At 38.7% G+C, this 19,446-nt stretch overlaps 1 protein-coding gene across 1 annotated transcript in view; it reads right to left on the minus strand.

Moving 5' to 3' along the window:
• Positions 1-19,446, minus strand: part of LAMB4 (laminin subunit beta 4) — a gene marked incomplete at its 5' end in the record, with an annotated part of 89,893 nt that overhangs the window by 11,850 nt on the left and 58,597 nt on the right. The window contains 8 exons of the mRNA XM_079786374.1: positions 1,244-1,451; positions 3,996-4,140; positions 7,012-7,173; positions 7,770-7,975; positions 10,500-10,660; positions 13,311-13,686; positions 16,759-16,855; positions 19,034-19,254. Coding sequence (XP_079642500.1) covers positions 1,244-1,451; positions 3,996-4,140; positions 7,012-7,173; positions 7,770-7,975; positions 10,500-10,660; positions 13,311-13,686; positions 16,759-16,855; positions 19,034-19,254 — 1,576 coding nt within the window. The remainder of the gene's footprint in view (positions 1-1,243; positions 1,452-3,995; positions 4,141-7,011; positions 7,174-7,769; positions 7,976-10,499; positions 10,661-13,310; positions 13,687-16,758; positions 16,856-19,033; positions 19,255-19,446) is intronic.

The following is a 19,446-nucleotide window of genomic DNA, read 5'->3' on the forward strand; positions in this document are numbered from 1 at the left end:
CCAGTCAGAGGTTAAAATCACAAGCATTCCAAGTGATAGGCGATGTTATAGAAATGAGCTCACCTCAAGTGAACATTCACCAGCTACTGAGATCTATGGGCTCACAAACACCTTTGGAAGAATGTACCAAGTGAGTGAAGTATCAGACAAACGTGGCAGAGGTGTAATTAGAAATGATTGTGCCCGGAGCAAAAATAGCTCAATTGCAAAACATCCCCTTCCCCATCCAACCCATCCTCTCCTTTAAAAAAAAAAAGAAAAAGACTTCTTTTAAGAGCAGTCGTAGGTTTGCAGCAAAATTGAGAGGAAGGTAGAGATTTCCCATTACCGCCCCCTACACACACACACACACACACACACACACACACACACACACACACAGGCATATCCCCCCTCCCATTATCAACCTGCCTCACCAGAGGGCACATTTGTTACAACTGATGAACCTACACTGACACATCATAATCACCCAGAGTTCATAGTTTACATTAGGGTTCACTCTTGGTGTGCATTCTATGTATTTGCACAAATGGATAAGGACATGTATCCATCATTATAGTGTCATACAGAGTGTTTTCACTGTCCTAACATTCCCCCTGCTCTGCCTATTCATCCCTCCCCTCAACCCTGGGCAACCACTGATCTTTTTTACTGTCCCTATAGCTTTGCCTTTTCCAGAATGTCCCATAGTTGGAATCATACAGGATGTAGCCTTCCTGTCTATACTTTTTCCCCTCTATTGTTACAGTGGGAGTTCAGGAGCCTTCCTTTCTCATAACACCCAACACACACACACACACACACACACACCCAACACGCACACACACACACACAAACACACAAACACACACAACCATACCTTTTTATGAGCCTTTTTTTTCTTTAGATTTCAATGCACTGCTCATTATAGTAAAGGAAGGGAAAAATTTACCAGTGAACCTACCACCTTTTAAAATACTGGCATATTCTAGCATTTTTGCGCTAACAGGCCTTTTTAAATCCTCACCTGAGGAAATGTAATTGATTTGAGAGAGAGAGGAAGGGAGAGAGAGAGAGAGAGAGAGAGAGAGAGAGAGAGAGAGAGAGAGAGGAACATTGATTGGTTGCCTCCCATATGCACCCCGACTGGAGATCGAACCCCTGACTGGGAAATGAACCCCCAACTTTTTTGTTGTACAGGACAATGCTCCAACCAACTGAGCCACCGGCCAGGGCAAGATGAGAACATTAAAACTGTACTTACTCAGCTGCTTTTGCCTTCACCAAAATTTTCTGGGCTCTATCTGCTGCTTTATTTAGCTTGTCCTCATCTGTCCTGTAGTCCTCACAGAGTTGCATAAGTTTCTGTATGTTGTCAAGCTCATGGGTTATATTTTGTGATGTTATTGGCAGGTGGATGTCAAGTACATGATTTGCAACCTTTTCTATATCCTCTGGAGGCACATTTTCCTCTTAAATAAAAGGTTGGGTTTTAGGTCATTATGTCTCTTTATCAAACACCATCTTTTAAGGATAGCTACAATGAACTCAAAGTCCAATGCACTTGCATTTGATTGTGTGTCCCTAGAACTCAGGGATTAAATTGTCTATGTCCCATAGATACTTCTTTATGCTTAATTTTCCCCTTGCTCTGAAAGAAACACTGCTACTGTAGGGCTGTATACATGCTACACTAATGCTTGTTGGAAAAGTAAAAAACTACCAACTTGGGATATTGCCTATATTCTACAAAATGTCCTCACAAAAAATAGATTACTATGAGCACAGAAACAAAAGCAGTTCAAGTGTTTAGATACCTGTCATTAAGATTCAAACACAATGAATGAGAATGGAGAAGCATTGCATTTGGACACAGTAAAACTTGATTCTAATCCTCCATGACATTAAAAAGGCTCAGAATTTTTGCTCATTTGTATAATTGGGTAATTATAACTGATGCTACTACTTAAAGGCCTATCTTGAGAAGGGACTGTGATAATATAGAAAGTACCATGTGAATAACAAATAATAAAGAAACATTTAAATACACCTATGCTCTGCTCTTCAGGAAAATAAAATTGCCCTCTTTGAGAACTGAAGTGGCAGGTGGACTGTTAGTGTGTGGAGTGATAAGTCTTTGTCACTGCCCAGCTCCTTAGTGAGGCACAACAGGGATAGTTAGAGATGAATTAGATACAGATCTGATCCTCAAGGGGTTTCACATCAGGTAGGGAAACAGAAGTCATTCTATATAAATACTGATCATACAAGAACAGAAGAGATGAATATAAGACAAAATGATGTGGGATCCAGAGGGAGGAGAAAATACTTCAGGAAGAATTTCAAAAAGTCATTTAAACCCAGCTTGGAGGACAGCAGAGATGAGGGTTGTGAAGACATAGGGTGAGGGGAGGGGTGAAAGACATTCCAAGTTGAGGGAATCACAGAATAAAAGAAACAGGTCACAGCTCCCTCTTGGGGGGGGAGAGTGGGGTGTCTAAAATTGGAGGAATGGAAGTCAGAGATTGGGAGCAGACCACAGAAGTCCCTAAAGTAACTTGGACTTTGTTCAGGAGGCAGTGGGAGCCATAGAGGATTTTTAGTATTTGAATGGCGTGACATGAGTATATATCCTTTTTGCAATCATTTTTGCTTTAGCTATTTTGTTTAATATAAAAGAAATATTTTACTCCCTGTAATGTTTCTGAAAAAAATGTGATAAGCATGTTTATGAATAAATTAAAACCATATTTTAAATGGAATCAGGGAGTTGGCTCTTTAAAAATGGTAATTCTCATTGTAAAAATGTTATAATAAAAACTGAATTTAATTTAACCACAATTTCAGTCATCAAACATTTATTGATATTTATCATGAGATCATAAGCTCAAACTTTTTAGATGGGACTCTTAGGAGAAATGTCACATAACTTAGTTCATAAGGAATACAGATCACAAGGAAAATAAAATGGTCAAAGAAGAACTGAATAGCGGGCCACCACACAGTCTAATGATTTATTTGGGCTTTCTAGCAAGGAAAGGAGAAGTAACAGGTGGGTGAAAGGCACTGCTTCCTGTGCCTCGGAAAAGAGAATTTTCTTTTATAGAATAGGATGTTTCTCTTTGTCTGGTCTAAGTTTTGTTTTAATAATCTGGAAACAGTTTTTTCAATTCTTTAGGTTAGTTAAAGTATTTTTTTTTAGCAGCAATAAGAAAGAGGACTAATATGGGAATAAGCTTTATGACCTAGTGAACTAGGTGAAAGCAAGAACCTACTTTCTGAACCATTGCTGGGGTTTGGGACCGTATTCCACCATTTTCACAAAATTGGTCTGGCGGTTTCAATTTGTGCCAAATAAACTGGTATCTGTAGAGAGAGCTACCGTGTTCCTCAATCTCAGTTGAGTTCCTAACTCATTGAAAATTTGCTTTTGAACAAACAAAATGTCCAGTAGACTAATTCCACTCCCATTCATTTTTTACTGATTATTTTGATCATTTTTATTCATTCTTTGTACTGCCTAATTTTTTCGTATCTTGAAAATCAGGATTAGAAGTTGCTAATATAATTTCTAGAAACATGATGGTTGGAAAATATACTTGGTTGGCCATAGGGGTTTCTTATAAATATTAAACAGAATAAATAAAGTGATTGCCCAGATTATAACAGATACCCCAACTGTCAATTAATTCATGTGTTGAGTGTTAAATTATTGAATTTGGAGGGTAACTATGAAACACAAAGCCTCTTAAAATTAATTCCACAGTGTTGTACCCAAACTGCATCATTTGAGAATGAGGTTCCACGTCAGTTTCTCATAAAGAGAGTCAATTTTTTTGGTACTGAGTTAATATTTTGGGATTATTTTCATTAAGAAACTTTAAATCAAAGGGTGTATTATGTTCCTGATTTAGGCATGTCATTCCCAATTAATGTCATTTGAAATTGGTTGTGATGTTTGAGTATACATTAAAAAAAAGAAACAAAAACTAGTCCTAATATTTAAAAAGAATTACCTAACAGAAACCTTTTCAGTTTTTTGATTAAAAGATTCATGTTTTCTTCTTCAGATTCACTTCGGTTTTTCATATTCCACAGTTTCTCACTTAACTGTAAGGAATTGTTTTTGGAGACTTCTGCCAGTTTACTTATATTTTTTATCTGGAATAAGGAAAACACACAATGATTAGGTACATTCTGTGATGTTTAATTGCTTAGCTGGACCAAATAAAACTGTCACCAAAAATGAAAAAGAAGTGTAGATAATTAAACCATTTTAAAACATTTGAAAAGACTCTTAAAAAGATTTTTTTCATTATGTGTTTTCTTAATAATGTAAATTTATCTCCTACAACATTATTAGTATTCAAAATCATCATTTGAAAACAATACTGACCTAATACTAATGACTTTTCCTGACACAAGTTTTACTTTAATGAGACTTTAGCATTCCATAATATCAACAAATTTCATAGAAATTACTTAGGACTACTTACTTAAAGGGGCCATTATGTCTAATAAGTTGAGAGTGTTTTCTTTTATAAGTTAAAATAGTTATTCTTCTAAACCTTCCTCAAATTCAAATAATGTACTTTTCTTTGAAAGCTGAAAAGAAAGCATCCCCTGTATTAAGAAATGAGTTTGAACTCACTGCAGGCCGCAAAGATAAATCCCAAACACTTTGTACATTTGACAGAGGAACGATAGGACTAAAAGGCTGGCAGCCTAGAAATGTAAATCCTTAAATATGTGATTTGAGAAAGGTCATGGGCCTTTTCTTGGGACCCGAGCAAATTTGAGGAAAAGTAAAAACGTAAAGCCAAAGGACACTATCACCCACCAGCTGGGCTGTGTTGAATAGGTTGTGACAGAAGTAGGGCTAATTAGGACCAAACAGATTGTGTGTGTGTGTGGAGGGGGGTGGGGGGGTGGGGGGGGAGGGAGGGAGGTCTTCCATTATTTCCCCGCAATGAAGCCAGCTTAATTGAGCCATACATATTTTGTGAAAAAGGATTCAATTATATCCTTGGCAAATGATGGAACAAAAAGTATTTACCTGATTAAAAATATGTATCTTAGTTTTTTGAGTTGTTCCTTGATTCTCTAGAATTTTTTAAACTTTAAAGTAGATAGCAATTACTAAGAGTAGATCTCAAAAGTTCTCACAAGGAAAAAATGTAACGGCGTGGTGATGCTAACTAAATTTATTGTGCGAATCATTTAGCAATACCAAGTCATTATGTTGTACATCTACTAGTAAAGCGAGTGCAATATTATGTCAATTATATCTCAATATAAAAAAGTGGGTAGCAGCAAGTAAGAATGTATAACAGTAAAATAAGAATTACAGAAATAAATACTCCGGATAGAAAAGTGCCAAATTATACAGACGAAATCTCGGCGGAGATTAGTCGATGCCATATTCAGAAAGAAAGAGATTGCTAAATTACTTCACTCTTAAAACATCTCTCTGCAATCCATCCCCTGTCACAATTGACTCCTGAGAATTCTCTCACAATCTCTCTGGCACGCTTCCCCTTCTAAGCAAGGGGAAAATAGCTCACCATTTTATCAACGTGACAACCCCCACCCCGTTCCAGTTCTCTAATGTGCTGATTAAGCCAGATTCTGCTAACACGTACCTCAGGGCCTGTCTTTTAAAAGTATAGTTTAAGGGGGCTTGTTTAAATTGTGTGAAATTTCTGTTTTTTAAGAAGGGACAATATAATAATTTAAAATTCTATTAAACAATTAAGGATTGTTTTAAACACCAGGATGCAAGATCAGGATTTGCATTTGTGATGTTCACTGCTGTATTTCCAACATCCAGATAAATGTCTGGCACAGAGTAGGTCCTCATGAATGTTTATTAGAGTAATGAAGAATAACGTAAGTGAAAAACTATGTAGCAACACAGAATTATGACTATGCAAATAAAATGTTTCGACATTTCGTATGTGCAGGGATTTTCTCCAGCTTGGCTATGCAGAGGCTTGCTCCATTCTTGGATTCTGGGGCATGTGGAGCAAGGACACAGGACCAGCTGGGCCTCAGGATCATGGAGGTGAGGCTCCTGGAGGAAACTGTTGCTCGTGTGTGTGTGTGTGTGTGTACATACATGTACTGGTGTGTAGGTGCTCACACATGTATCATAGGTGGTTCTCAACCCTTTCCCAAGCTTGACCCTCTATCCTCCTCTCCATTTGAGACGTCTCCGCGTACATTTCCTTTTTGTTTAGGAGTTGGTTTCTGTTACTTGCAAACAAGAATGCCGACTGATAGAATATTTAACTTACATTGGTTAAAACACCTCAGTGCTTTAAGAACTATTTTTTCATCAAAGGCTCTACGTAGATTGTCAAAAAAGGTGTGAGCTAAGGGGCACTTCATCATCTTATTCTCAAGATGAATACAATGTACTATTCACAGAATACCTGAAATTGTGTTCACCCTTTTAAGAAGAATATGATGTATTCGCAAAACGCTAAAGAAAAATAGGTAATTAAAAAGTATACTCATCAATGTGACCAGAAAAGTAAATGAAATCTTTTAAAATTATTAGAGAAGGAATTCAAGGCATAAGGACATATTCCTGTTAAAATATTTTCTAACATTAAATTAAATTCTAACATTAAACTGTATATATTTGGTAGAATTTCATATATACCCTTGAATTGATAAAAAATGATTCTTTACTTTGGGAGATCTATAGTTTTCAAAGCTTCAAAGCCAGGAGTCTTCACATCTATGTAGTGTTTGCTATAAAAGAAATATGTCCACACAAGTCTATGTCCTACAAACACATAGTAATAGAAATATTAAATAGAAAATATGTCAATATTCACATCTACTTCTAAATCTACATTTATATAGACATCTATAGTTTTATCCTACATTTCCAGGCATAAGAATACCTAATATCTAGAATCATCCTTCTGCTTAGAAGCTAAATGGCAGTTTTTAAAATTCCAAATAGCTCCTTTTCTTTATTGCTACAGCTTTACAAATAAAGCAACAGAAGACATGACTTACCTGATTTTTCAGACCTGGAGCCTGGCTGCTCAAGTTCTGAATCATGGACTCTGCTTCTTGAGCTTTTTGAAGGGCATTCCTCGAGAGGGGCAGGGAGTCATGACAGCCTGGGCCACCACATGACGAGAGCACACATGGCAGGTCCCCTCGTTCTCCACACACCTGACGGAGAAATGACTTCCATGAAAAAGCCACTCGCAGGCAGATTTTTTTGAATGCCATCCAGGTTCATGGCGGGAAGGCACTGCTCTATTCGTACATGTTTCCTCAATAGTTATTCATGCTTAGTGTATAGATGTGACCCATTAAATGTTTCTCAGGTAACTGAATCAGTATCTAAAATATTCGTTATCAGCATTGTGCCAATTAGTGTCATTTTTATACTTACAGTTTTGGGGGAAAATTGTCAAATGTCTAGCATTTCCCTGTTAATTTCCTTTAAAGAAATAAAATTTACCTTTTACTTATAATGAGGCAGGAAGAGAAATCTGTACCCTTGGGAAATAGTAAATAATATAAAATAATAAAATGAAGGCACAATTTTTACTCTTTGATTATTCTTAAACTTTGACTTAAGAAATAAAAAATAAATACATTTATTTATTTATACATTGTTAACAGGGCATTTATATATGTTATATATATTTATACATTTACAAAATAAATAAAAAAGAAATAAGATGTAAGACAGGAAAATATAATTGAAGAGACCAAGTAGAAGCTACAAACATTTTTTATTACACTGTATGAATATTTACCTTTTCCTTCAGTATTTGGATATCTGGTATCTTAATCTGTTTTAATTTTTCCAATGACAAGTTTTCTTTTGAGGTTAATGTATCTAAGATGGTAAGTAAGTCAATCCTGGTTTTCTCAGAGTTATTTATGATGGAAGTAGTTTCACTAATTCTTTTTTCAGCAGATGATGATCTGTGATAATACTTCTTGATGTTCTCTGAGAAATCTACATCAACATAAATTGAGGTAAGATAAATGTTTTGGAAACAAATGAAATTATACATTGACTATCAAGATAATTATTTCACAATTTGGCCACTATCTTTGTCTTAATGACAGTACAAAAAGTCAACATCCTCTTCCTTGAATTTACACTCCTATGAGGAAGGATTAGATGTAGGAATATATATATATATATATATATATATATATATATATATATATATATATATATGGTAGATGTAGAACATTAAGATTCAAATCTGCAGACATGGGTTTGAGTGTCGGTTCACCTTTTACTGTCTGGCTAGGTCCTTGAGCAAATCGTTTAATGTCTTAGATTGAGTTTCCTTATCTGCAAATTGGTGATAATAATTTGTGAGGATTGAGTGCGATATGAAAATACTTTGTAAACTGTTCCACAGATGTATTAATTATGCATTAATTATGAACCCTAATGCAATAAACCAACTAAATTCACCTCATTATATAGAGTGGGAGTGGACAAACTTGTTCTGCGAAGAGTCAGGGGATAAGCGGTTTAGTAGGTTTCCCGGCCACAGTGGTCTGTGACAATGACTCAGCTCTGCCATTGTTGTGTGAAAGCAGCAGCAGACAAATAGTAAATAAATAGGGGAGGTTGTCTTCTAATGACACTTCATTCACAGAGACAGGCTGTGGGTAGGATTTGCTGGCAGGCTGTCTGTCTTTTGCTCACCTCTGATGTTGAGGCTGATGACAATAGCTCGCATTTGTAGAGTGTTTTCTATAGGCCTGCACTTCCTATCAATGTTCTTCCTTAACCTTCTCACAGCACTGTGAGATGTTTATTACTATGATCACCCTCACCTTATAAGTGAGGAAATGAAGCTCTGATGAAGTCATCTATTTGCCTGAGGTCTCACTGCTAGTAGGAGGTGAAGCCAGGATTTGAAGCCAGGTGGTTTGACTATGGAGCCAATGTCTACATTAAGCACTTCTCTATATTTTCCATACTGTTATTAAAATGCAATTTCATTAAAATAACATGGTATTTTTTAATGTAAATGATGGTATATTAGGGCTCTAAACTATAACTCCATATTTTAGGAAACAGAGGCCCAAGGTCCTACTCTTTGCACACTACATAACCAGAATCCAGGCACCAACCATACCTCATCTTTTAAACCTTCCTGGTTCTTACACTCACATATCCTCAACACACATGATTTTCATTTATCATAAAACAAAACCATCTTCCTATTACTTGGAATGATTTTCTTCCTTTTTCTGGCAAATTTATCTTCATTCTGTGAAGCCCAATTCAGTTGTCACCTACTCCCTGAAGCCTTTTCTAAGAAACTCAGAAGGAATTTCATTTTCACTGCTCTGTCCTGGAAGCAATCGAAGATGCCCTAATTTAGTCTTTTTGTTTGCAATTGTTTATATGCCTGTCTTCCCACTAGATTGGAATAACTTAAGGACAAGGACTTTGAGTGTTCATCTCCCCAGCACAGTGTCAGGCATTGAGAAAAACTTCAGAAACTGCTATTGGGCTGCAAGTTTGAGAGGCTTAGCCTGAGGGCAGTTTTCCATTCTTCTACCTGGCTTGGGTGACCGCTGGTAGACGTCCAGTTCTTTCAGTGGGCACCTTCTTCCAGATTAGGAATCAGAACAAATTCCTTATTCTTGACATAGGATTTATTGAGTATCATGGATGGTTATTTCACTAAATTAAGTCTTCCTTTAGGGTCATAATTGTCATGTATTTTTTCTCTTTAAGGTCAAGATCAGATGAAAAACAGGAGCATACACATAGGGCAGAGAAAGCAGACCGTGTTATGGCCTTCAAGGCGAGTTTCATGCATATTTTCGCTTTACCTCCCAATTAGATGGGTTAGGTGTGAACAAGTTCAGTGCTGCCTCTTCTGGTAGTATCAGGTTGTCCATTTCCAAGTATAACAGATCTCATCAGAGATCAGGAGAAGAGCTAATCCAAGGTTTGCTTCAGAGTTCCATTTCTCCTCCAAGTTGATCCTGACTTCGACACTGCTCCCATTCATTTTTGAGAACTATGCAATGTGAATTGTGGGCTTCTAGTATGTTACATAACTCCACACCCCTGCAAAGTCCTTATGAGAAAGTCTTTTTTGCTTCATATTCCTTTGCATTTATGGTTGCTGGAAATGGAGTGGCTCATACTCAGGATAACATACCGTAGAAACATATCTCTTTTATTTCCTTATGCATGTTAGCATTTCTAAGTTGCTGATTTCACAAGACCACTTGCATGGTTTGGCTCTAGAAGGTTGCTTTGGTATTTGTTTAGTATCAGTCATTTGTTATTTTGAGCAAATACTATCTAGGTTCTGCAATGTTTAAAAAGTTGAAATATTCATATACAAATAATGTCTTCAATGGGTGTGTTTTCATGTTCTGAAGTGCTGGGGTGCTATGGCAGTAAGCACAGGGTGACTCACTAATGGAATGTACTATGGATTTTATAAACATTTGTCCAGAAACATACAGTTGAAGTGCATTTTCTCTCTTACCCACAATGCTTGCATTACGAGCACTGGAGTACAAATCAATTTCTTCCTGAAGATTTTCAAGTAAGAGGTCTGATTCATTCCTCATTTTCACTATTGTTTCCTCCAGATCTTGAAATTCATATACTGTTTTCAGTTGTTCACTTAGCTGCATGATTTGTTTCCTATAGGAGAAAATGAGAGTAAACATAGTGAAGCTTGTATTACATTTGATAGATTGCCCTCATTATTAGGGCAATTACCTCAAAATTAGAATGTATTTTCCCACCCCCTAATTTTCTTTTTTTTTTTTTTTAATATATTTTATTGATTTTTTACAGAGAGGAAGAGAGAGGGATAGAGAGTTAGAAACATCGATCAGCTGCCTCCTGCACACCCCCTACTGGGGATGTGCCCACAACCAAGGTACATGCCTTGACCGGAATCGAACTCAGGACCCTTGAGTCCGCAGGCCGACGCTCTATTCACTGAGCCAAACCGGTCTTGGCCCCACCCCCTATTTTTCATTTGGCAGTTTATAATTCCATTTATGGCTTATCTCTTTCTTGTTAACTGGGATATTTCATCACTCACTTAAAAAATGATCAGCACCCAAGGTCTAGTAGAATAAAAAGGTTTTTGAATCTTTCAATATCAACTGTTTATACTCTCTGTGTCTCCCTTTGCTTTGGGTTTTCAAAAACATGTATTTAAACATGGCTCATTTAGATCAGTCTAAGAGAGCAAATCTACATTCAAAAAAGTCTATTTAAAATAGACTTTAAAATAAAGGCTATAACAAGAGACAGGCAATGACCCAGCAATTACTTTACCCAACACACAGCCCCTGCCCAGCCTCGGGGAAAGATCAGTTCTTCATTTAGAACAAGTCTGCTTCCAGCAAGGCTCTTTTTAGTGCTACTTCTGTACGTGGTCTTAACTTTCAATGATCACAAGTGACAAGGAGGTTCCTTGTTGGTGAGTGTACCTTGTGTGTTTTCGTTTGCCATCACCTTCTTCTCTGATGCTGCAAACTAAGATGAACCCAAAGAGGCCCACACCAAGACACATCATAATTAAAATGCAAAAGGTTAAAGACAAAGCAGCAAGAGAGAAGCAGTTCGTTACCTACAAGAGAGCTCCCATCAGACTGTGAGCTGATTTTTCAACAGAAATTTTGAAGGCCAAAAGGGACTGGCATGAAATACTTGAAGTAATGGAAAGTAAGGACCTCCATCCAAGATTACTTTACCCAGCAAAGCTATAATTTAGAATTGAAGGACATATAAAGAGCTTCCAAGACAAAAAAAAAAAAGCTAAAGGAATTAATCACCACCAAACAGTATTATCTATAATAATCTATAATAATAAAAGCATAATATGCTAATTAGACCAGACGTCCTTCAGGACATCCTTCCGGGATGAAGCTGGGACTGCAGCCATGGCTGCAAGGGAGGGATCCAGGCAATTGTGACTGCGAAGGCCTACTCTTGCACGAATTTTGTGCATTGGGCCTCTAGTCCTATATAACAAAAGGGTAATATGCAAATTGTCCCTCAACCAGGAGTTCAACCAGGAGTTCAACCAGGGGTGGGCCTGGCCCACCAACTGCCTGGGGCCTCTCACTCCGGCCAGCCCTGCCCAATTGGCCCCGGTTGGGGTGGACTGACTGGACCCCACCCATGCATGAATTCGTGCACCAGGCCTTTAGTAAAAAATAATAAAGGGTTTTCTTTAAGAAGAAGAAAAAGAAAAGATAAAAAATATGAATAATAAAATGACAATAACTAGTTTAAATGTAAATGGATTAAATGTTCCAATCTAAAGACATACTGTGGCTGAATGGATAACAAAACAAGACCCTTACTTATGTTGTCTACAAGAGACTCACTTCAGATTGAAATACACACACAACTGGAAGAAAAGGGATGGAAAGGATATTTCATGAAAATAGAAATGAAAAAAAGCTGGGGTAGCAATATTTATACCAGACAAAATAGACTTTAAAATAAAGGCTATAACATGAGACAGCCAATGACCCAGCAATTCCACTTCTGGGTATTTATCTGAAGAAATCCAAAACACTAAATTGAAAAGACAAATGCATTTATATGTTTATTGCAGCATTATTTACAATAGCCAATACAAGAAAGCAACCTAAGTCTCCGTTAGATGAATGGATAAAGAAGAAGTGGTACATATATATACAATGAAATATGTCTCAGCCATAAAAAAAATGAAATTTTGCCATTTGCAACAACATGGCTGAACCTAAAGGGTGTTGTGCTGAGTGAAATATGTGAGACAGAGAAAGAAAAATATCATTTGATTTCACTTATATGTGGAATCTGGAAAACAAAATAAATAAACATGCAGATCAGTAACAGACTTATACAGAGAAAATTTTAATGTTTGCCACGTAGAATAGAGTTAGGGTTATGGGTGAAAAAGGTGAAGGAATTAAGAAGTACAAATTGGTAGTTACAGAATTGTCATGGGGATGTAAAGTACAGTATAGGGAAGATAGTCAATAATATTGTAATTACTATGTATGATGTCAAATGGGTACTAGATGACTTAATAAGTTATATAAGTGTCTAATCACTGTGTTGTACACCTGAAACTAAATTAATATTGTATGTCAACTGTAATTTAAAAATAAAAATTATTTTTAAAAAGAGACAAATATAATCACCAGTCTATTAACTGGATTTATTTTCCTATTTCTCTATTGTTAACACACATTTAAGTACATTTTTTAAGCTGAAGGCTGTTAAAGTAGAAGTTAAGATAAATCAGGAACTTCACTATCTATTGCTTGAGCACAAATCTTACCGAACAGAGTCATGATAATCCTTGACTTTTAAGAATTCCCCAGATGAGAAAACAGGATGTTTTAAAATCCTTTCTATTTCAGACATGTTCTCTCCAAGGCCTTTGAAGTCAGCCTCACAGACGGGCAGGGTCTCTCTTTTATCTTGCATGTTAGCAGCCAGCCTAATTAACCCTTGCACTGCGCTGGAGAGGAAAGAAATGGTGTGGTCCCATTGATCAAAGCATGAGTGACACCGAAGACAAGCAGGGAATTCCTGGCCGTGACCCCGTGCGCAGTGATCACACCGCTGGCCGCTGACACCTTCCCGGCAGTGACACATGCCAGTGTCCCGGTCACAGATGGGCTTCTGGGTACCTTCCCTGTTGCAGTCACATGCTAAAGAGAGAGAGAAGGAGCAGAGATGTCATCACCTGGTCTTTTGCTTATAACTAGCTCAAGAGTAAAGACCTTGAGAATCTCTCCAACTCCTGTTGCTAAGGTGAACATTTAAAACCAGTATAATTTCAGGGATCTGTGCAATGGTCATTAAAATACAGCATTCTTCTTTTCATTCCACCAATGAATCAGTTTATGGTTTTTATGTAGAAACTAGAGGCCCAGTACACGAAATTTGTGCATGAGTATGGTCCCTAGGCTTGGCCTGCTATCAGGGCCATCTTCCCCGGCTACCCACAAATGCTTATAGCAACTTTATTCATAATTGCCAAAACTTTCAGGTAACTAAGATGTCCTTCAGTAGGTGAATGGATAAATAAACTGTGGTACAATTACACAATAAAAATATTATTCAGTGTTAAACACTAAAGAGCTTCAAGTCATAAAAAGATGTGGAGGAAACTTAAATGCTAACTGAAATAAGCCAATTTGAAAAGACTAATTGCTGTATGATTCCAACTATAGGACATTCTAGAAAAGGCAAAACTATCCTATATAATAAAAGGCTAATATGCAAATTATCCCCATGTGCGGGAGTTCGACCGACCAGGAGTTAGATGTGCGCTGACCACGAGGGGGTGGCACAAAACATGGCTGCATCGGCAACACGGTGCTGACAGCGGGCAGCAGTGGAGGTGCTGCTGGCCCCCGATGGACCCCGACAAGAGCGGGACTGTGGCGGGATTGTGGAGCAGGTGAGTGGGTGGTGCCAGGCCAAGGTGGGTGTGAGTGGGGGCCCTGATCACCCCGGGGTCACCCCACAGATTGGCCCTGATCACAGGCCAGGCCTAGGGACCCTACCCATGCACGAATTTCATGCACTGGGCCTCTAGTTGAGACAATAAAAAGATTTATGGTTGTTAGGGATGGGGGTAGGCAGAATAGGCAGAGCACGGGGGAATTTTAGGATAGTGAAAATACTCTGCATGACACTATAGTGATGATACATGCCATTATACATTTGTCTAAATGCACAGAATGGACAATGCTAAGAGTGGACATAATGTAAATTATGGACTGTGGTGATTATAATGCTTCATTGTGGGTTCATCAATTATAACAACGACTCTCTTGGGGATGGTGACCATGGGGTAGGCTGTGCATCTGTGGGGGCAGAAAGTATATGGGAAATCTATATACCTTCCTTTCAATTTTGCTGTGAACCTAAAATTGCTCTAAAAATGGTCTTTTTAAAAAGGGAGAAAATTAGACTGGCCAACATGGCTTAGTGGTTGGACGTTGACCTATGAACCAGGAGCTCACGGTTTGATTCCCCATCAGGGCACATGTCTAGGCACATGCCCAGGTTGTAGGTTTGATCCCCAGTGTGGGGCATGCAGGAGGCAGCCTATCAATGATTCTCTCTCATCGTTGATATATATATATATCTCCCTTCCTCTCTGAAATCAATAAAAAAGATACTTAAAAAAGGGAGAAAAATAAATTTAATTTGTCTTAATAAAAAAACCCCACCACCCTATGCTACATGCACTTTAGTTAACTAGATTTTTGGTATTACACCTAAGGATGGAGGATGGGAGAGCTACTGAAGTTACTTCAATTTCCAAAAGGCCAGGGAATCACTAGCCTATGTAATTGCACTAACTGCAAGGAACAAGCGATTTAAAAATGCATTTGCCAGCTTGAATAAAGGAATGCCAATTACAAATAAAAACTGATGAACATATTAGGCCCCTCAACTAGACATCTGTCTGGCAGGTTTGCTTTGGTCCAGAGGCCAGGGGGTGGGACTAAGTCACATCCCCAGCTGGAAGCCAAGGTTCCCCTAGCTAACCATTCTTCTCCAGGAGTTTTAGTGGAGTCTGTGGGTTTAGGTGACCATTTGCAAAGTCTTCTCTATAAGAGATGAAAGCATTTTTATAAAATGAGATTATTGAAATATTAAAGGGACACAAGGAAAGGCACTCTGGAAGACAGGTTTTCCAAGAACCCAAATTTCTCCCTGGTTTTTAAAGTAGTAATTCCACTTAGAAAACTGTGTGGGACTGGGGAAAACCATTCAGAATATATATTTGAGTGGGACAAGAAAATGCAGGCTTTTTTTTGTGTGTGTCACAAAAGCACATTTATGAAAGAATGGAAAGGAGGAAAGAGGTACAATATAAGTAGAAGTGACACGATGATAAACCCATCACATATGTTATTTCTTTGGATTGACTTCTTTTTGGAAGCTGACTTTAAATAGAGATGCAAAAAATCCTTTCTCCTAGAACCTAATCCAGACATTAAATCTGCCCTTCCAATATGGTAGCTACTAACCACACCGGGCTATTGAGAGATTTAAACAAATTCAATAAAATAAACCATTGTTTTTCTCACTTGCCACATTGCAAATGCTCAACAGCTACACGTGGCTAATGGCTCCTGCACTGGACGGCTCAGATGTAGACACTTCCATCTCTATAGGAAGTTCTATTGGACGCGCATCTCTAAATCCTGCGAGTGCTGAGACAATGCAGGAGAGGCACTAGAACACAAGCTCCATGAGGTTAGGGCCTTGTCTTACATGTTCACTTCCTAGAGTACTCAGTAGGCACTCTAGGAATGTTGTAGAGTGAATGAGTAAGTGACTCTGTGGGAGACCCAGAGTTATGAGAGCCACGTTGAGGAAGCCTCTGCTGGCTTCCTGGGAGCCGTCCCCCAGCCTGTAATTCACTCCAGAGTAGCTGCTTTTGTCAACATGCTTCCAAATAGCAGAAAATTGGCTACCAGTTATGATCTCACAGGCCTGTTCCATTTTAATGACTTTGAGGAATGTTAATATAGGCTACACGTTTGAATCTAGGCTAATATTTAATACAGCCTAAAGTTTTAGTACAGAAGAAAAAAATCTTTTTTTATAGGCCTACAAAAAATACTATTTTAAAAACTGGAATTAAACTTTTTGAGTTTTCTAGAAAATAAAGGAGTTTGAAAGTCAGTTGGTTCATAGCATGCTCGTGGTAGGACCAGGTTGACTGTGCTCATGTTTTTAGAAATAGCAATACTTACGGATGCATCGCCCGAGTGGATCACTGTAATAATTTTCCTGGCACTCACTGCAGCGTTTCCCACTGTAGCCTAATTTACACGGACACTGGCCTGTAACCTGTGAGAACATTCATGGGTGAGGAACTGACAAGCTTTCTGATCTAAAAAAAAAAAATGCATTTTAATACAAAACAGTTTTCCCTCCAGTGATTTAGAACATACAGCTGTGCAAAGTCAGAGGAAGGGTGATTCCCACGGCCAGCATCCACCCCCGACAGTACCAAGGATCAGGAGTTAATGTGTTTTGGCTTAGGGCTCTTGAATATACCGCCTGCTTCCAGCTGTTCAAGGACAGGTGGCCTCAAACTGGGAAACATACACAGATGTAAATGAAAACAAAACACATAATGGGAAACGGGCCACATTCTTTTCCTCTACAGTTATGGGAGTTTCCCCAAAACACAGAGAGGCTAAAGACCTGGACTAACATTCATCAATTAATTTGGCAAATAATGTTTCCATGATGAAATGTCCAATGGAGTTTCTCCCAACTGGGCCAGTGTTTTGCTCAACAAACATTTTTTTTTTTTTGCACTTGAGATTTGATCATTTAATAATAGTTATTTAACTGTGTTTTGGGAAGAGGGGTGAATGTTTTTGTACCTTCCCCACTGGATTCTTGACCAGCTTTTTTGAAAACCGAGGAGGTTGCAAAATTAACAAGAGAAAAATGTAGAAGCAAATCACTAGTATAGTGGCCCTAGGTTATATTGAGCAAATCTGCTTGAACAACAACTCTACCAGTATCTTCCAGTGAATAAGTAGCATGATTACCAAAGTGACGGCATCGACTATGTTGCTACCCATCTTTGGAGTAACCACTAGCTTCTGTTCAAATGTAGAGAGGTAAGGGGCTCTTGTTGCTCATGAAGGCTGTCATATTGCTGGTTGTCCTTGATTGTTGGGCAATGCTTGATTACAGTGATGTATAATCTGCTCCTTGTAGCTTGCCCTCATTATTCTGAGGCCTGTCTTATGGGTTGCACAAAACTGGCAGCCTCCCTCTTTCCTCTTATAGTCCTCTTCCTAACTGTAGATAGTCATTTGCAACTTGTGTTTGCTGCTCTTCTTCAGGCTGACCACCCCTAATTCCTTCAAGCCTTCATCAGAGAGTAGCATGGTTCTATGCCACTATCCTGGTTGTTTTCTTTTGGACACATATTACTTTGCTAATATAATGTTTAAAATGTGGCACTCAGAAATGACAACTGTGCTCATGGAGCTGTTTGGCTAGTAGAGGACAGTGGGACAACGACTGCCCTGACCCTGGGTATGACCCTCCCCCCTCACTCCAGTCTGAATGGGCATTGCCTCCTTGACAGCCCATCCACACAGCTGGCTCACTTGAAGCACACAATGAAAATCCTCAAATGTTTTTTCGCATGAGCTGGTGCCAAGTTATTACTCCCACCCAATATTTATGCAAATTTTAAAAACACAATTGTAAAACTTGACTTGTATCCTCTTAATATCTCATCTTGTTTCCAGACAAGACAGCCTGTTAGGATATCTTGTCTCTTGTTCTGTCTTTATCACATTAGCTTACAACTGTGCAATATCCACAAATCTGATAAGCCTGTTTCTCCAACTCCATCTTAAATTGTTGATGAAAATACTGGAGGGCACGTTTGGATCTCTCTGTGAGAATGCACTGGGGACCGCCTACTGGCTGAGATAGAGGCATTTATCACAGTTGTTTAAACAGCTGAGAATCTTAACATTCATATGTGTCCTCTGTGCTCGAGTGAAAGTGTTTTCTCATTGTAAAGAGCAGCCTTCCCCTAGGAGTTCCCTTTGGGTCAGACAACCCCAAATCTTCTTGTTGTAAGGGGCTCTTTGGTTAAACCAGCGCCATCTGACTTTCAGCTTCACAGGCTTCCCTCAATCTCCATGACTGAACCGCACTCTTTGTTGAGGGCTGCTACAAATATGCTTCCCAAAAGGTCTAAGAAGCATGCCAGAGAGTGAGGCCATGAGCATGAGCATTAGGAGTTCCTCCTGAATTAGGAAGCCAAGCCGTCATGTGGAGATCTACCAATTTGTTCCACGTTTGGCGGCTGCGGGTGTGAGGAGTGGAGGGGAGCCCATAAAACAGACATGGTCATCTGGTGTCCAGATCTTGGTTTCTAGTACCATTCTCCAACAAAAGGAAACAGCACCCCTTGAAGAAATGGCTGATTCTAGAAAAGGGGCAGGAAATAGACACGATGAGCTTAGTAACTTTAAAGTATCTTGCCTGGTCACAGTGGCTACCATGAGAGGTCCGGGGGTCACAGTCACATGGTTGGCATCCTCTGCCAGGGATGAGGTTCCAGTATCCATCAGCGCAATGGTCACAGGTCCGCCCCGTGACGTTGGGCAGACAAGGGCATGTGCCAGAGTCTGGGTCACAAATGCAAGCTCCCTGGCTAGGGGGACACTCAGAGGTATTCACGCCAGAAGGATGACAGGAGCATCCTGAGATAACAGGAGGTAAATTCAGTGATAACACTGGCTTTCAACAACCCATGCAAACACGGAGAAATGTGTCATTTCTCCAAAGGGCTCAATACCTTACAATAGTACAGAATTTATCAAAGAATTAAGTAGGTTGAACCCGTTCAACTGTTGTTGATCTTCCAGAACAGCAGTTCCATATGGTTGTGCCTA

The sequence above is a fragment of the Cnephaeus nilssonii genome, assembly GCF_951640355.1.
Source record: "Cnephaeus nilssonii genome assembly, chromosome: 12".
Taxonomy (NCBI): Eukaryota; Metazoa; Chordata; class Mammalia; order Chiroptera; family Vespertilionidae; genus Cnephaeus; species Cnephaeus nilssonii.